At 55.7% G+C, this 18252-nt stretch overlaps 1 protein-coding gene across 3 annotated transcripts; it reads right to left on the bottom strand.

Annotated features, from left to right (window-relative positions):
• Positions 1-1029: 1029 nt before the first annotated feature.
• Positions 1030-18251, bottom strand: Mau2 (MAU2 sister chromatid cohesion factor). 3 transcript variants are annotated; one of them, XM_090334888.1, is made up of 19 exons: positions 17832-18251; positions 8987-9004; positions 8790-8855; positions 7439-7534; positions 7016-7110; positions 6466-6493; positions 6219-6374; positions 5853-5999; positions 5694-5784; positions 4309-4412; positions 3969-4046; positions 3766-3831; positions 2803-2889; positions 2349-2398; positions 2179-2256; positions 1945-2056; positions 1748-1838; positions 1274-1401; positions 1030-1192 (listed from the first exon to the last, which is right to left on the bottom strand). In XM_090334888.1, the coding sequence occupies exons 1-19, from the start codon at positions 18249-18251 to the stop codon at positions 1118-1120; spliced, it is 1986 nt and encodes a 661-aa protein (XP_090191014.1). In that variant the 3' UTR covers positions 1030-1117. The 3 variants fall into 3 exon arrangements, with proteins under 3 accessions (XP_090191014.1, XP_090191019.1, XP_090191029.1); XM_090334893.1 differs by having other exon boundaries at positions 2806-2889; XM_090334903.1 differs by lacking the exon at positions 17832-18251 and adding an exon at positions 17401-17418.
• Position 18252: the final 1 nt, after the last annotated feature.

Genomic DNA, 18252 nt, shown 5'->3' with positions numbered 1-18252 from the left:
GCATTGTGAGCCCGGGACAGGCCTCCTGCACACCTACCCGTCCTCCATGAAGTCACGTTGTGTGACAGTGTGTGGCCCCACAGTGTAACTACGCAAAAGGAAAGCAGACGCTGAGCAGTGAACCTTTTCATTGTGACAAGACCGTGCGTTCACACACAGGGAGAGATGGTGGCGCCGGCAGTGGCCATCAGGGCACACGTGAGGGCTGGAGGCTCTTGTTCAACTGCTCTACAAACACAACGCCCTGAAAGCGCAAGTCTTAAATAAATAGGTGGAGCGAGACATGATGTACGACATGATTGGGGTGAATGCAGTCCTGGGGGCAGGGGTGAGCCCGGGGTCTCTGCCAGGCTTGGGAGAGGACCCTCAGCCCTGTTGCCCTCATCGCTGTCCCAGTCCAGATGCAGTGCTGGCTGTGGGCAGTGGCCCGATACACCTAGGCCTCAGAGTGGCAGCAGTGAGACCCCAACATCGCTCATTGCGCACGGGTGACAAGACCTGGGCTTGACCCCAGACTGGGCACCGCACTGCCCCAGCTCCTACTGTGCAAGAGGGGTTCACCACGTGGCAGCTCTGTGGCCACATGAAGGGCAGCACCATCCAGGGAAGGGTCCTGGCAGGTCCGGCTTAGGAAGGCCCCTCTCCTCTCAGTGCCCCCCCCAGGGTCAAAGCAGCCTCTTCCGGAGGTGCCCCCAGCATCCTTTGCAGTACAGGCTGCTGGGGAGGAGGGGGCTCAGAACTCGGGGTGTGGCTGCACACCCTGAGCTGGGTGAAGTCTGAACCATGGCGAGGCGGCTCTGTGTGAGGACATGAGGCCCATGGCATGGTGACATGGCAGCTGTCCAGCCTCCCGCTCAGGCAGTGGTGAGGAAGGCAGCTGAGGGTGTGGCTTCCCGGCAGCTCTGGCAGCCATGGCTTCTTCCTCTGAACTTGGTTGGGAAGCTGGGATCAGTGCCAGGAGCACTGTGTGGTGGTGGGTACAGGCACGTAGCAGGTGATGTGGTCACAGGTGCCACTGGAGCCAGCACCCAGAGTACCCATCCCCACTTGGAGAGGGCACCCAGAAGTCAGTGCACAGCCCGCTGCTGCTGCCCGGGGCTCGAGGCGGGCCGGCGGCTCACAGAAGGCTGGCCAGGCTGGTGTTCGGGCCGTTCTGGGCCTGGAACTGCACGGGGGGCGGGCCGTCCGTCCACTGCGGGAGAACAACAGGTGAGGCAGGGTCCCCAGGCCTCCCGGGGCCCCCACAGGCAGGGTGTGCGGCAGAGGGGCGCACCGTGATGAGGTTGTGCTCGGGGAGGCTGCAGGCCTCGATGTGGTCCTGGAGCAGCTGCTGCGAGAAGTTCTGGTGCATCTGCGCGGCCTCGTGGGCGTCCATGGCGTTCCCGCACGCCTTGTTCAGGTCTGGGGGGGCACGCACCGTGTCTACACGCATGCCCCTCCATGTGGGTTCTGGGGCTGGAACTCAGGGTCTCACACTGTTGCTTTCCTTTCTCGCTTATGGCCAATGCTCCGGCACGTGAGCCATACCTCCACGTCCAGCTTCTTGCTGGCTAAGGGAGGCGAGTCTCCCCGCCACCTCCCCCTTGTGTGGCAAATGAGGGCTCCACGCTGGGCACATGGAGCCCTTGGAAGAGGTCTGGTGCATCTGGAAACCCATAGATGCCACCCTGCACACAGGCCCTGTGGCCCTGAGTGCTGTGCCCCTATGTGACGCCCACAGCCCGGCATGGGGTAGGCTGCCACTGACCTCTCAGCAGGGCGGATGACCACAGTTGCACTGACATGTCCGGGATCTTGCTGGCCAGCTGCATGGCAGGCACCACCATGTTGTTACTCTCCTGTCAACCAACAGTGGCCCAGCGATGAGGGGCGGGGGAGCCCCGGGCCCCAGTTCCGAGGGGGACTCTCCCTCACATGTGGGCTCTGTGGAAGGCGGGCGCTCACCCTGTGGTTGCCCAACACATAGAAAATGTGGCCGAGGAGCACGAGCGAGCAGGCCGTGAGTCGGTTCAGGTCCTCCGCATTGGACATCTTCAGAGTCTCCCGCAGAAACCGCCTGGCAGGGAGGGGGATGCAGCCACACTTAGGGAAGGGGTGGCATGGAAGATAGGGGCGGGACACCAGAGACCGCAGTCCCTGTCCAGGCATGCCCATGTGTGACCCCCCTCCTGCACTCACTTGGCCTCGTTGTAGCGGCCCTGGAAGAAGGAGAAGAGGCCACGCACGTAGAAGGCTGCAGCACGCAGGCAGTGTGAGCTGGGGGCAGAGTGACGTGGGGGGGTGTCACAAAGACAGGGAGGTGCTGGTGCAGGGGGCAGTTGGGGCCCCCAGGGCCCAGGGCTGCTCACCTCACAGGAAAGCTGTGGTCAGGGTTTATCCTCTCCAGCAGGCTGTACAGCTGGGGGACGGAAAGCACGAGTCAGGGCAGCTGCATTGCACAGAAGAGTGGGCCGGGCACGGGCTGCTGGGACAGCACTGCTGCCCAGACTTCAACTGAGGGTGCAGGGCCCATGGCTGGATGTGGGGGTCCCTTACGTCCAGGAGAACAGGCCCGCTGTGTTCCTAGTTGACAGCCCAACCACACCCCAGATGCCCCACCAGCCAGCCCTGAGGTCAACATCCCGAGTCCTGGAATCTGGGGAGGTGCCAGGTCTACAGGGACAGAGCACAGTCAGGCTGTGGGGAACATGCACTGGGCGCCCTGCCACTGCCCTGCCCCAGACTGCCAGCCCGGGGCCTGGCTCTTCCCTCCGTGGGCGACCAGGCGAGGGGAAGAAGGCAGACACAAAGCGTGGCACCTACTACCTCTTGGTGTCTATTTCCTTCCCGTATGTACACGCTGGCCAGGTTGGTCACGATGAAGGCCCACAGCTCCTGGTGGTTAGTGAGCTGTCCACGAACAGGAGATGGCGGTCAGAGAGCCGAAGGGGGTGGCGGCTGCACCCGGCCCTGCCTAGACGCCCATTTCCAACACCTCCACTCAGCACCTCACTCGGGGACCAGGCACACAGGAAAAGCAGAGGCACAGCGCCCCACTCTAAGGCCTAAGGGCACCGTTGGCTTAAAAGAGCCGGGCCAGGAGCCCCTGTGGCTGTCGGTGACTGAGGCAGGTGGACGGGTCCCCGAGAACAGCCGATGGAGCGCTGGTCATGGCGCCCAGGGTGTCTACATGCCCAGTCACATCCCAGCCCTTTTTGGGGAACAGGATGGAGGGATGGCTCTAAGCAACCTCACCCTGCCTGTGGGGGCCCTAGGGCCCCACGACCTAAGATGCACCAACACCAGAGACACTGCCCTGGAGCACCAATGCCCTGGCCCCAGGGGAGGCGCTCCTGGCACCCAGCTTTGGAGCTCTGACAATGGACCACCCGCTGACACAGCAGCCAGTTTTAGGAAATATAACAGGAGGGAGGGGAGGGAGCGGCCAGGAAGCAAGGGCCAAGGCAGGGCCAACCCTCTCCACTACAGTGCACAGTGGAGGTGCACCTGGAAGGGAGCCAGACCTCACTCAAATGCCAAAATGCGCGGGGGGTGGGGGGAGAAGGGGGACACGGAGGCTAGAGTGGGGACCTGTGATGAGGAGCCGGAACACTGAGACCCCCAGAGAGTGCCTCCTCCCTGAGCCATCTCCTGGGTGGGAAGACCTGGCCTTCCACCTGCCCTTGCCATGCACGTGGGGGCTGGAAGGCCACGGCCTGAGGTCTGTTCTCACAATACACAGCACCATGTCACCTGTCCCAGCTGCTGACCCCAGCCCAGCCTTACCCGCAGGGCAGTGGTGAACTGGGCCTCAGCGTTGTCCATGCAGTTGACAGAGACACAGTACAGGCCCTGTGGAGCAAGGCACCATGAGGGGCCCGAGTCTGAAGGAAGACAGCCCCTAGACCCCAGCGCAAAGCTTGCTGCAGACAACCGGGCCCTGGCCAGGGCCTGGGGCTGGGGGCCCCTTCCCACCTGGGCGTGCTCACCAGCAGTGTGTGCAGCTGGGCCGCGTGGTTTGAGAAGAGCCGGGGTGACTGCTGGCACAGCTGGCAGACCTGAGAGATCTGCAGAAAGAGGAGGCAGGCAAGGTCAGGGCCCTGGGCTCCCCCAGGAAGGGGCCTAAAACTGCCCTGGCTGGACAGAGTCCTCATGGAGGATGTGGCCAGCACCTCCTGTGGACAGTGACCCTTGCCCCTGCCCTGCTCCCGCCTAGCCAGGCCCAGTGACCTAGATCCCAGAGCACAGGGCCCAGCCAGCTCAGGACTGGGGAAGAGACCAGAGGTTCGATCCCCAAGCTGTGCCTAGGCAGGGGTCCCAATGTCTCACCTCCTGCAATGCTGTGGCCTTGTGGCCCGTGACAAGCCGGCACATGATGATGTGCTCCAGCAGGATCACTTGGAATGAGGACAGGATGGGGCTGCAGTCGAGCACTGGGGGGAGAGTCAGGAGTGAACACAGGGCAGGCCTGAGCTCAAGCACGGGTGATTAAGGGGGCAGGGCCCTTGGCAGGGGGCTCAGGGGAACGCACAGGGGCTGTGCAGGAGCTCCAGTAATAGAAGAGAACCAGGGAAGTCTGAGCTGTGCCTGCTTCACACCTGTTTATAGTCCCAGCTACACAGCAGGAGGATTCCTTAAGCCCAGGAGCAAAGCCCAGCCTGGGTAATGTGTGAAGAACCTCACGGAGAGGATTGGTGTTGGACAAGTAATGCGCCCACTACCTGACTGTAACTGTAACCCCTCTATACAGTATCCCCACAAAAAAAAAAAAAAAGAGCCTCATGGCTTTTTTCCTTCTTTTGTTGTTTCCCCAGTTCTAGGGCTTGCACTCAGGGCCTGAGCACTGTCCTTGGGCTTTCTCAAGTGTAGCACTTTACCACTTGAGCCACAGCACCACTTTTGGCATTTTCTGTGCATATAGTACCGACGAATCAAACCCAGGGCTTTGTGCATGCTAAGGAAAGCACTCCACCACTAGGCCACACTCCTGGCTTTGGAGAGCCTGATTTAAAAAACAAATACTAGGCACAGGTGGCTCACATCTGTAATCTCCCAACTATTCAGGAGACTCAAATCTGAGGATGGAGGCTGGGAGTCAGCCTGGGCAGAAAAATTCCTGAGACTTAAGTCCAATTAACCAATAAAATGCTGGAAAAAGCAGGGCACATGCCTGTCATCCTAGCCACTCAGGAGGCTAGATCTGAGGACTGCAGTTCAAAGCCAGCCTGGGCACAAAAGTCCCAGTGAGACTCTTATCTCCAATTAAGCACTAAAATTGAGCTATGGCTTCAAGTAGTACCCCTGAGTAAAAAAATGTCAGAGACAGCACGCAGGTCCTGAGTTCAAGTCGCAGGACTGGCAAGAAAAAATAAAAAAACAAAAAACAAAAAGAAAAAGAAAAGAAAAGCAGTCCTGGGAGGGACATGCCTTTGGTGGTCACTCGTATCTGCTAAACACTAGAGCACACTTGAGCAGTGGCTTCTTCAAGCAGAGGAGCTGCTATGTCAGTGATAGGCCTCAGGCAGGGGGGCTTGGCCTCTCCTGGTCACTTCCTCCCCAGCAGCACTCCCAGGGTCAGGGAGGGGAGGGCTCGGGGTTCCCAGGTGCACCTGGCAGCCCAGCATGAAGGACCTGCTCTAGGCTGCCAGGACTTCCCCACAGGCCAGGGTTGGCAGCACAGCTCGCGGGCACACAGATGCACGGTCCACACTCACTCTTGAGCTTCTCCAGCTGCATGAGGGCCTTGTCCGTGTACTTCTGCGCCTTCTCCAGGTAGCCGGCTTGCATGGAGTGCATCACCGTCACCTGGCCAGAAGACAGGCGCAGTCAGCGGGGCTCTTCTTCAGGCCCAGACTGGGGCTGCCGGGACTCACCAGGTAGACGAGCACGCACATGTGCTCCTTGGGTAGCCAGTGGAAGAGGTCAGCAGGGTTGCTGGGCAAGATCTCATCGTCATGCAGCGTGGAGATGGTCTGGATGCACTGTTGCAGCTGCTTCAGGCAGGGCTTCACGCTCTTCACCTGTGGGAGGGGCACTGAGCACAAGACACAGGCACCTGGCCCCACCCCCTCACTCAGGCCCCACCCTGCCAGGGAGAGGCCAGTGGAGGCTGGCTAAGAACTACTAGTCCTTCCCCAAGCCTGGCTGAACATAGAAGAGGGCAGCTGTCAGAAGGAGGAGGCGTGGGGGAGGGCGTGGATAGGACAGGGGTGCAACGTAGGGAGGGCACAGCCACGAACCTGCCCAGCATCCAGGTAGTGGGTGACCTGAAGCACCAGGAAGAAGACGCGCAGCGACTCCTTCTGGATGGGGTTCCCCTGCCAGTTCTCCACGATCTGCCCGCACAGCGTCAGCAGTGGATGTACCTCCTGCAGCTTGCGCTCCATCAGCAGCAGCTGGGGAGGAGAGTGGGAAGGGCAGGGCTGGAGGCTCTCCTCTCAGCCCCCCTGTACCCCAAGCCCTGCTGCCCCACCCCAGTGCACTCACCATCCCCTTGCTGAGCAGGAACAGAGCCCTGGAAGACAAAGAGGGGGTCAAGTCTGTCTAGGTCCCCTGCCTGCAGCCAGGGACAGGCGGGCAGGTGACAGGAAAGCTCCCAGCCACACCTGTCTAATTTATGGCACGGCTGCATTCTGTCCTGTCCTTTTGATTTTTTTTTTTTGCCTGGGCTTGAGCTCAGGGCCTGAGCACTGTCCTTGGACTTTCTCAAGGCTAGAGCTCTACCACTTGAACCTCAGCACCACTTCCAGCTTTTTTCTATGTATGTGGTACCAAGGAATCAAACCCGGGTCTTCGTGCATGCTAGGCAAACACTCTACCACTAGGCCAAACTCCCGGCACAATTTTTTTTTTTTGGGGGGGGGGGGGGTGATGGGGCTTGAACTTGGGCTGGGTGCTGTCCCTGAGCTCTTCAGTTCAAGGTTACCACACTACCCCTGGACTTTGTGGAGCACAAGCAACCTCTCCTAGAGGCTTGGGTCTGGGTGCCCTTTGCTAAGCTGCTGCTATTGCCAGGGTTCAACGGGGAGACACCCACCGTGTGTACTCGGATCCCACCACACGGGCATACTCAGCCCCCACACCCAGGAGATCACAGGCTGACACCAGGTCCTTCTCAAGCGTGTGCAGTTGCTGAAAAGGAAGCAAAGACCGTGGCCCCAAACCTGTGTATCACAGAACCCTGCGGCCATATCCACCTCTGTGTAGCTCCAGGGCTATGAAGGCCCTGCAGCGCCCACAGAGTTCTGAAGGCTTCCAGACTCTGAGAGTGGCAACTAGAGGGGTGCAGCCAGCCCCTGGGGGCCATGGGACACTCCCAACCACACTCTCTGCTGCAAAGCTCCCTCCCACTAGGGCTGCTGCTAGGGACCACAGCTGCAAGCTGCTGGCAGGTGTCTCTGCCTTGACTATGGCAGCCTGAGGGGGCCCAGGGCCCCACAGCCTGGGCCCCGGTACTCACAGCAAGCTGGAAGAGCAGGCGGCAGTGCCAATAGGGCGTCTGCTGTGAGATCTGGATCGCTTTCCGCAGTAGTGGTTTGGCTGCGTCCACAGAATTCTGGAAGGAAAACAGTTCCAGGCCAGATCAGACAGAAAAGTTCATGAGATAACTATCTGAAAGAAAAAGCTGGCATGTTGGTGCATGCCTACCACTGCAGCTACAGTGGAAGTGTAGACAGGAGGGGCATGGCCCAGGCAGGCCCTATCAAAAAGTGGAGTCCCAGCCAGGCGCCAGTGGCTCACCCCTATAACCCTAAGTACTCAAGAGGTGGAGGGAGGATTGAAGTCAGCCCGAACAGAAAAGTCCCCAAGAGACTTTCCATAAACTACACGGAACCCGGATGTGGAACTACAGCTGACACGGCAGTACGCAAGCCTTGAGCAAAAGAGGCTGAAGGACAGCGCCCAGGACCAGGGTTCAAGACTCACAAGCGACCAAAAGACAACAAAAAAGAAAAGACAACCAGAGAAAAAACAAAACAAAAAGCTGAGGGCATATCTCAAGCAGCAAAGCGCCTGCACAATAAACATAAGGCCCTGAGTTCAAGCCCCATTACCGATCAAAAGCGGGGGGGGGGGGGGGGGGACTGAATTATTTATTGGACCTATACTGGAAAACTTTTGTACCATTTCCATGGGCAAACAAGCCAAGAGAGCTTGAGGCCTCTAGGTTGCAACAAGCCCTAGTTCAACAACAACAACAACAACAAACTTCTTATTCAAGTAACCAAAAGTAGCTTCACTTCAAAATCCTGTAGGTGTCAAGCAAGGTGCCAGCTACCAGCTTCTGTGTGGTTCTGGGGCCATGGGGTGCAGAAATACATACTGCTGTCTCCTCCCTTTATTCCTTTTATTTTCTGGCCAGTTCTAGGGCTTGAACTCAGAGCCTGAGCACTGTCCTTGGCTTTTTCAAGGCTAGAGCTCTACCACTGGAACCACAGTACCACTTCCAGCTTTTCCTATGTATGTGATAGTGAGGAATCAAACCCAGGTCTAGGCAGGCATTCTATCGCTAGGCCAGACTCCTGGCCCTTTTTCATAGGTTCTTCCTGTGCAACCCAAGACTGCCTGAAGTGTGTTCCCCCAGCTCATGCTCAGCGCTGGGCTCTCAGGCTGTGCCCCACCTCCAGACGACCACTCACCCAAGCCATGGGTGGGAGGGAAGACAACAGTCAAATCCCAGGCAACCCTCCAAGCTGGGGTGTGGCACCCCACCCCCCATACATTAATCATGCCAGGGTCTTGGGCACCCTCCAGCCCTAGTGGGCTCCCATGTCCCCTGGCCTGGGGACAGGAGGTCTGGCTGGACTTACCTCCTGACAGTATAGCTCCGACAGCAGACTCGCTGCTTCAAACTTGACATCCTCAAACTGTGGGATCTAGGGCAGTGGGTTAAGGAGACAGATGGTACTGCCACAGACTGGGGGCAGGCAAAGGGGACGGGATGGGAGATGGGGGGCCCTCAGGCCTGGCAAGAGGTGGCTGGTGGTGGGGGACTTTGAAAGGATACCTGCTGGGATATCAGCCACTGCAAGAGAAGAAAAGACGGTATTAACTCTGGCTGCAGGCCCCAGAGAGGCACAGGGCCCACCCCCCCATCCTACGTGGCTCGGTGAGGGTTGCAGGGTGTTCCCACAGAGGGACTGACACCAGGGAGGACCAGGAAAGGTGCCCAGAGGCCATGGGGAACACAGAGACCCCACATTTCCAGCTGGATGGTAGCTGCATCCTGGAGGGAGGGAGGGAGGAAAGAGGGCAACCAAGCGCACCCTGAGGACTGGTGCCAGACACATGCAGACAGACACCCCCTCCTGCAAAAGTCCCCTAGCAGAGTGGATACACAGTGTCCCTCAAAGGCTCATATGTGCGCACTTGGCCTGCAGCTGGCAGTGCTGTTTGGGAGGTTCTGGAAACTTCAGGAGAGAGCAGAGTGCTGGGATGTGTCCTTGAGGGCTCCCTTCCACCCCTTCTATCCCATCCATCCACCTGCCCCCACAGCCATGCTCCAAGGAGCTGTACTGCCCTCTGGTGCTGTCCGCTATTATATAACTAACACAGCAGGCCCTGGGAGGCTGGGGAGGTAATGAGAACCCAACACAGGCCTGTACCTATTGGGACCACACAGGGCTGGGGCTTGCCTTAAAGTGCTTGAATGGGGAAGGGGGTAACATGGAGAGGTGCCAGGGCAGAGAGAGCTGGCAAGCACAGCACCATGGAAGTGGAACTTGGTGGTTGATGGGCTTCGATCATCAGGCGACAGTAATGATGATCAGAGCTGGCACAGTGGCTCACGACTATAATCCTAGCTACTCAGGAAGCTGAGATCTGAGGATTAAGGTTCGAAGTCAGCCCAGGCACTAAAGTCCATGAGACTTACCTTCAATTAACCATTAAAAAACAGGAAGTGGGGCTGTGGCTCTAGGGGTAGAGTGGTAGCCTTGAGCTGAAGAACTCAGGGACAGCACCTAGGCCCAGAGTTGAAGCTCCACGACTGACCCCCCCACCCCCAAAATAAAAAAGTAGTGGTGATGAGACCAGTTCAGAGGCAAAAGACCAACTGACAAATTAAGACTCTTTAGCCAGAGGAAAGTCAAGCCTGTAATCCCAGCTCCTTGGCAGATCAGGAGAATGGGGATGCAAGGCCAGCCAAAACAGATTGAGACCTCCGTTTAGATTAACCGACCAGGCAGTGTGAGGTGCCCAGGACCCAGTTTGGAGGATTATGGAGCGGCCAGCACCAGACAGAAAACTAGACCCTACCTGAAAAGACACTGAAGAGAAAAAGGCTGGGCCATTGCTCAAGTGGCAAAGTACCTAACAAGCAAGCTCAAGGTTGTGAGGTCAAATCCCTAAATGTCAAAAAAATACAGCAAACCAATGCTTAGAGGGAAAAGACAATGAGTCTGCAAGGGACCAAGTAAGGGCTCAGTGTTGTCAATGACCCTAGGCTGAGGACAAACAGAAGAATGTCACAGAAGGGGTGAGTCACGCAGAAGCAGGACAAGTGAGTTCCAGGTCAGCTTGGCAATGGTGGCTCACACCTCCAACCCTACTACTCAGCAGGCTGAGATCTCAGGACCATGGTTTGAAGGAAGCGAGGCTCTGATCTCCACTAACTCTCAAAAAGCCAAAAGTGGGCCAGGCACTGATGCTCATGACTGTCACAGAGCACAGCCAGCCCAGGCAGCAAAGTCCTTGAGATGCTGATCTCCAGGTAAGCACTGAAAGCCACAAGGGGAGCTGGGGTTCAGCTGAAAGCACCAGACTTCAGCTTTCATAAAGCTCAAAAAGAGCCAGGCACAGTGGCTCACGCCTGTAATCCTAGCTACTCAGGAGTCTGAGATATGAGGGCCATGGTTCAAAGCCAGGCCAGACACTAAAGTCCATGAGATTCTTTATCTCCAATTAACCACTAGAAAACCAGAAGTGATGCTGTGGCTCAAGGGGTAGGGCGGTAGCCTTAAGCTGAAGAGCTCAGGGACTGTGCCCAGGCCCAGGTTTCAAGCCCCACAACCAAAACACAAAACAAAGAAACCAACAAATATCTATCTATCTATCTATCTATCTATCTATCTATCTATCTATCTATCTATCTCTATCCTTGAGAAAGACCAAGGATAGTGCTTAGGCCCCAAGTTCAAGCCGCAGGACTGAGAAAAAAAAAAAAAAAAAAAAAAGCTCAGGAACAGCCAGGTAGCCAGGTGCCAGGGGCTCATGCCTAGTTTCTCATTGTTCAAGCCATGAATCCAGCCAGGCCAGGAAAGTCTGTGAAACTGTTATCTCCAATTAATCACAGAAAAAGATAGAGGTGGTACTGTGGCTCAAGTGGTAGAGCACTAGCCTTGAGCAAAAGGAGCCCATGGATGGCACCCAAACCCAGAATTCAAGCCCTACAACTGAAGGGGGGGAAGAAAAAGAAAAAAAAGCAGCCAGGCACTGATAGCTCATGCCTGTAATCCTAGCTGTGATGTGAGGATCATGGTTCAAGCCAACCCAGGCAAAAAAGCCCAAGAGACTCTTATCTCCAATAATTATACTACCCAGCAAAAGCTGACAATAATTGTGCTGTGGCTCAAATGACAGCCTTAAAACAAAGAGACTGCCGCCCAGTGGCTCAGTCTGTAATCTGAGATACTCAGGAGGCTGAGATCTGAGGATCAAAGTTCAAAGCCAGCCCAGGCACAAAAGGACCTGAGACTCTTATCTCCAATTAATCTCTAGAAAATGGGAAGTGGGGCTTGGGTCAAGGGTAGGGTGGTAGTCTTGAGTTGAAGAGTTCAAGGACAGCACCCAGGCACACACACACACACACACACACACACACACACACACACACACACACACACACACACACACACACACACACACACACAGAGCTAGTACCAGATGTATACATGACTCATAGCGTAAAGTACCACGAGCAAGAGAACCAATTGAGAGGACACAGTACTGAGTTCAAGTCCAAATAATAGCACAAAACAACAACAGCTGGGCGTGGAGGCTCAAGTCTGTCATCCTAGCTACTCAGGAGGCCGAGATCTGAGAATCAAGGTTCAAAGCCAACCCAGGCACAAAAAGACCTGAGACTCTTATCTCCAAATAACCTCTAAAAAATGGGAAGTGGTGCTGTAGCTCCAGGTGTAGGACAGTAGCCTTGAGCTGAAGAGCTCAGGGACAATGCGTAGGCCCACAACCTACCAAAACAACAACAACAACAACAACAACAAACCCCAAACCTACCCAAAGACAAGGCATGGTCCCAAAGACAAGGCATGGAAACTGGGTAGGACAAAAGGCTGAAGTTGGCGTGCGTGCGTGCGTGTTGGGGGGGAATGGACTCTGCACAGAGGCCATTCCAGCCTAATGCTAGATTTGCCAGAAAAGCTGCAGATGGCACCAATTGGGATATAGCCAGCCACAGGGAAAGGGGACACTAGAGAGAGGACTGGGATTCTAGGTAGGACCCCTACTCCCCAAGGCTGAGGTGTGTGACTCAGTTTCCATACTGACAGTACATGCAAACGGAGGGTGTTAGCTATCTTCTCATGTTGCACCTTGCCCCTCGGTCACTTCAAGGGACTGACACATGCGCCCTGTCACGTGAGCAGTACAATGCCTATTCCATACCAAGTGCAGTTTACCTGTCATCAGGAAAGAAGGCTTCCTTTCCTGCAAATGACCCCATGCCACACACACACACACACACACACACACACACACACACACACACACACACACACACACCCCTAGTCTCTTAAGCAGGATGACACCTCACAGCTAGCAAACAGTGAGGACTCCTCACACCCCAGGAATGCCTGGTGGTGCCCTGTACCAACCTACTCCTGGAGTTACATCTTTATAAGGGACTGAACTCAGGGCTGGTGTGCTGTCTCTGAGCTTTTTTTTTTTTTTTTTTTTGGTGGGTCATGGGGCTTGAACACGGCCTGGACATTGTCCCTGAGCTCTTCAGCTCAAAACTACTGCCCTACCCTTGAGCCAAGCCCCACTTCCTATTTTCTAGCAGTTAATTGGAGATGAGTCTCAGGTCCTTTTGTGCCCAGCTGGCTTTGAACCTTGATCCTCGGATCTCAGCTTCCTGACCGTGCTCGGCTCTCTGAGCTTTTGTACTCAAGGCTGGCATTCCACTACTTGAGCTCCAATAGCACCACTTCCGGTTTTCTGGAGGCTCACTGGAGAAAGCCTCATGGACTTTCCTACGTGGGCTGGCTGTGAACCACAACACTGATCTCATCCTCCTGAACAGCTGCCTAGTTAAGAGTTTAACAAACTGGGCTATAGTTTGGATCTACAGTGTCCCCCAAAGACCCGTATTCCTAATGGGAGATGCTGGGCCTGCAAGAGGCAAGGCCTAGTGGAAGTTGTCACTGGGGCCTGCCACTGAAGAGGACCTAGGGCCCTGGCCTCTTCCTGGCCACCGTTGAGATGAGAAACCTTGAGATGAACTATGATCCCGGCAAGAAACCTACACAACCAGAAGCGAAATAAACTCTCCTTCCAAGTAAGTGACCATCTCAGGTGTCCTGTCACAGTGACACAAGGCTAACACACACACTCACCTGGTAGACACAGAGATCAGAGTGCCCATCACATAAGTACTGTATTCAGTCTACAGTGGAGATGGCAACCTTGTCTGTGATTGGCTTTGTCATTTTGCAAAGTAAAAGGGAGAAGTACAGGAGAGGCCTGTGGGGTTTTCTGGGACTGTCGGGTCAGCACCACTATAAGGTGTCCACAGCCTGAAAGTGGAGCAGGTAGAAGGGAAGGCAGGTAGCAGCGGGATTCACGTGCCATGGGAACCTTGATGACAGCTGGCACCAGTTCTGTTCCTGCCAGTGGGCATGCATCCAGCAGCAGCCACACTGTAAAGCCCAGAAGCCTGGGTCACTGAGCCTGATCAGGTCACAAAGCAAACACTTGTTCACTTTTTAGGAAACGAAGGCAGAGACTCTCAGGCCGCCGGCCCTTCAGTGAGGAATTGAAAGCCTCTGAGTGGGGAGCAGGGTGTACCTGTAATCCCAAAGCAGGAGGCTGAAACAGAAGGAGCTCAAGTCACAGATCAGCCTGGGCTGCATGGTAAGTTCAAGGAATAGCCTGAGATACAGCGAGACCCTATCTCAAAAACAAAAAATAAAAAAGCATTAACAAGCATCTCACTGGCAGGGCCTAGAGCTGCTTTCAGGGACAGCACCCAGCCCAAGTTCAAGCCCCATGACCCACCCACCCCCCCAAAAAAAAATCGGGCCGGGAGTTTGGCCTAGTGGTAGAGTGTTTGCCCAACATGCAAGGAGACCCGGGTTCGATTCCTCGGTACCACATACTTAGAAAAAGCCGAAAGTGGTGCTAAGGCTCAAGTGGTAGAGCTCTAGCCTTGAGAAAAATCCAAGGACAGTGCTCAGGCCCTGAGCTCAAGCCCAGGACTGGCAAAAAAAAAAAAACAAAAAAACAACGCTGGCCAGTGAAGGCACAGAGAAGCAAGCACTGTGTACCATGAGAGGACGACACTGGTGACCAGTGCAAGTGTCTGCCTGAATTGCACTTCCTCCAGAGAAGAAACACTTTCTTCTCCTGGCTTGCTTGCTTTCTTTCTTTTGGCAGTCCTGCCGTTCAAACTCTGGGCCGAGGCGCTTTCTCTTTTTTGCTCACAGCTAGTGCTCTAGCTTCAACCTGTGATACTTAGCTCTCAACCTGCATAGCTAGGATTACAGGCATGAACCACCACCAGAAATGAGAGACTTTTTTTTGGGGGGGGGGGGCGTCAGTCCTGGGGCTTGAACTCAGGGCCTTGTCACTGAGCTTTCTCATGGCTAGTGTTCTACCATTTGAGCAACATCATCCTTTCCAGCATTTTCTGTATATGTGGTAGAGGGAATGGAACCCAGGGCTTCATGCATGCTAGGCAAGCACTCTACCACTAGGCCATGCTCCTGGCGCCTGAGAGACTTTTATATCCAACCAAACAGCAAAAAGCTAAAGATATGGGTAAAGTAGTAGAGCAGCAGCCATGAAACCAGAAATGTTGGGCAAAAGCAGGAAACCTTGAGTTTAAGCCCTAACACTAGCACAAATGAACAACTTGGGGCTGGGAAGGAGGCATGCACTTAGCATGTGCAAGGTCTGGGGTTCACACAGAGAAGTAAACTTCAGATGGTGAAGAGGAAGCTGTGTGCATGCACACATAACACACCCATACTCCCTCAGTGACTGCTGGGGAAAAGGAAAGCAGAAGCCATGGGACCTGAGAGACTGAGATATAACAGAAAATGTGCACAGAACGTGGGGTTCCAGAAGAAGAAATGGCCCTGCATGTCCTCTAGCTATAGAATTTCTGTGGGAAGGAAAACAAAAACACTGTTCGGGTATATGGTGCATCCTTGCCCAGAATCTCCAGAGACCGGTCACTGGGCTGGCCGGCCAGATGGCTGTGATGGCAAAAAGCAAAGGAGGAAAGGCAAAGGCCGGTGAGACTGACAGGAACTCTTTCTGGGTGAGTGAGAACTACAAGACCTGAAGAAACAGACGGTTAGCTGTAGCACATACATTCCTTCTAAACAACTTCCAAGGGAAGCTGTGCAGGCAGAAAATGTGAGGGAGAAGAATCAACCATCAGCCTAATCCAGGGGCTCTTGCTGCTAGACCTCCAGTAGAAGCCTGACGTCTATAGATCATGCAGTTTCCTGTTCACAGATCCTACCAGGTACAATCCTACAAAGGCTGACACTCTACCATGTGACCCATAGTCCCACTTCTGGGTACTTTTTTTGGCATTTAATGGAAAACAAAGAGTCTTACAGATTTTCCTTCCTGGGCTGGCTTTGAATCACGACCCTCGGATCTCAGCCTCCTGAGCAGCTAGGATTACAAGCACGTGTGAACCAGCAGCAACACTTCATCCTCAGGACTTAGATTACAGGCTCCTGGAGTAACTTCAGGTACACTGATCCCTGACAGGACTGAGGAGCGTAAGACAACACTGGGCACAGTGACCAGAAGCACTGTTAGAATGCCAAGGAGGAAGAAGAAAAGGAGGAGGAGGAGGAACAAACCATTGTAAGCTAAGAGAGGAAGGGGCTGGGCATCAAGTGGGCAGCCTGGCACTTCTCTGCATCCCAGCCATACTCTGGAGAGACTCTGCAACCAACTGATAGCCCTGGCAGCTTGGGCTTTCCCTGCCACTGACCTGTGCCCAGGACAAGTCTCACCACCCCACCCATTCAGGCCAGCTCCAATGCCAGTCCTACAAATAGAATAGTCCTTGCAACTGCTGCCTGAAACAGCTGTGCACCAATGCCACCCTTCTCACAGGCCCCATTCCAATTCTTCCATCAAGACCATCACATTTATTGTCCACCTCTCTTATCAAAATCTAAACAGGCTGTGGACAGGGAGCATCTAATCCTCACAACCCCTAGAGCCTCATTGGAGGCCTGGCACAGAACGGGAGAAGAAAACTTCACCAAAATTATAAAGGAGTTCTAGCACAGAACCTGGTAATCATGATGTGGGGCTTTGAGCCCTGGATGCTCTATTTTGTTTTGAGATAGGGTCTCAGTATATAGCAGAGATTTGGCCTTGAACTCAAAATCCTACTGTCTCAGGCTCCCCAGTGCCTAGCATTCTAGGGGTGAACCATCTCACCAAGCCCTAGTCCAGTTTTGTTAGAACTCACATGTGGCTGAGGCAAATCATTTCTCCTCTCAGGGGTCTACTATCACTTCACTCCTGAAACATGGACAGTGTGATCCAAAGTTCTTTCTACTCTGTGAAACTTTTTTTTTTTTCCTCCCTTTTTGTAGGATGTGGAGTTTGAACTCTGGGCCTGGGCGCTGTCCCTGAGCTCTTTAGCTCAAGGATAGCGTTCTATCCCTTGAGCCACGGAGCCACTTCAGGTTTTCTGGTGGTTACTTAGAGATAGAGTCACAGACTTTTGTCCCCAGGCCTGGTTTTGAACCTCAATCTTCAGATCTCAGCCTCCTGAGCAGCTAGGATGACAGGCATGAGCCACCAGCAACTGGCTGGATAAGGTTTTGTTGAAAACTTGTTACATCAAAAGACAACAACGATAGAGTAAGGTAGGCAAAGTGCTGAGCTCCCCCTACCAAAGTAAAAAGAAGTTGTTTCTCCTTTAATCGGAACAAAGATAAGAACAAGGTACAGAGCCAGAGGACAGCAAGAACCTGACAGGAGCACAGAGTTCTATGGAAAGAAGTTGAGGGCCAGAGCGTTTACCCCAGGACAAAACGAGAGCCACGGGCACCAGAGATCCATCAGCCCCACATTGGCGAGGAAGACGGGGAGCGGAGACGGGGAGTGTGGGGCGGGCGGGTGGAAGGAAGAGAGATCTCCAGCGGCCGAGGAGGAGGAAGTCTGGATGTTGGGAGACCCCTGCCTCCCTCCCCGGCCCACCTCTGCACAGGATTTCCCCATTCCGCCTCCTGGGAGGACCTCGGGGTCCCCGGGCACCGCAGGCGACTGGCAGTGTCGATGGGGGACACACACTGCGTTCCGCGCTTCCCCCGTCACCAACCCGGTTCCCGAGGCACTCGTGGCGCCGGGCGGCTGCGGCCCCACTCCCGTCAGCGAATCCCTTCCGAGGGGTCCCGGAGGAGGCAGGGCGGAGGGGAGACGCTCGGGGACGGCTCTCCACGAGCGGGCTCCCTCCTGTCCCCGAGAGGGGGGCGCGGCCCTGGAGACCCCGTGGGTCGCCTGGCAGGAACCAGGTTCCACGCGAGTGTGGGGAGCCGCCCGCCCGCCCGCCCGCCGGGGAGCGGAGCGGACGCCGCCCCCGGCCCGGCCCGGCCCCCCACCCGGGCCCCGGCCGCCCCGCGCCGCCTCACCGCCTTCTCCAGGTGGCTGCGCGCCTGCTCGCTGTTCTTGGTGTGGTGGTAGAGCACCGAGCCCAGCTGCAGGTGGGTGCGGGCCTCGATGCGCTGCGGCGGCTTGAAGGGGAACACGGCCTGCAGGCAGTGCACGCACAGGCGGATCTTGGGCGGACTGGAAGTACGGAAGTGCTCGGCGAAACCCAGCAGAGCCAGGTACCACGACTCGGCCGCCTCGGCCTGCGCCGCCTGGGCCGCCGCCGCCTGGGCCGCGGCCGCCGCCTGAGCCGCCATTTTGGCCTCCACAACAACAAGCCGCCGCCACAGAGAGACGGAAGCGGGCGCGCGGGGCGGGGCGAGTGGCTCCCTGCAGATCTCGCGACAGCTGGCCGCCCGCGCCGCCCACCCACCCACCGCGCGCAAGGCATCCTGGGACATG

Source organism: Megascapheus bottae, chromosome 1 (genome assembly GCF_031878675.1).
Source record: "Megascapheus bottae isolate mThoBot1 chromosome 1, mThoBot2.hap1, whole genome shotgun sequence".
NCBI lineage: Eukaryota > Metazoa > Chordata > Mammalia > Rodentia > Geomyidae > Megascapheus > Megascapheus bottae.
Note: the sequence above shows the minus strand (reverse complement) of the source record. Positions and strands in the feature narration are given on the sequence as shown.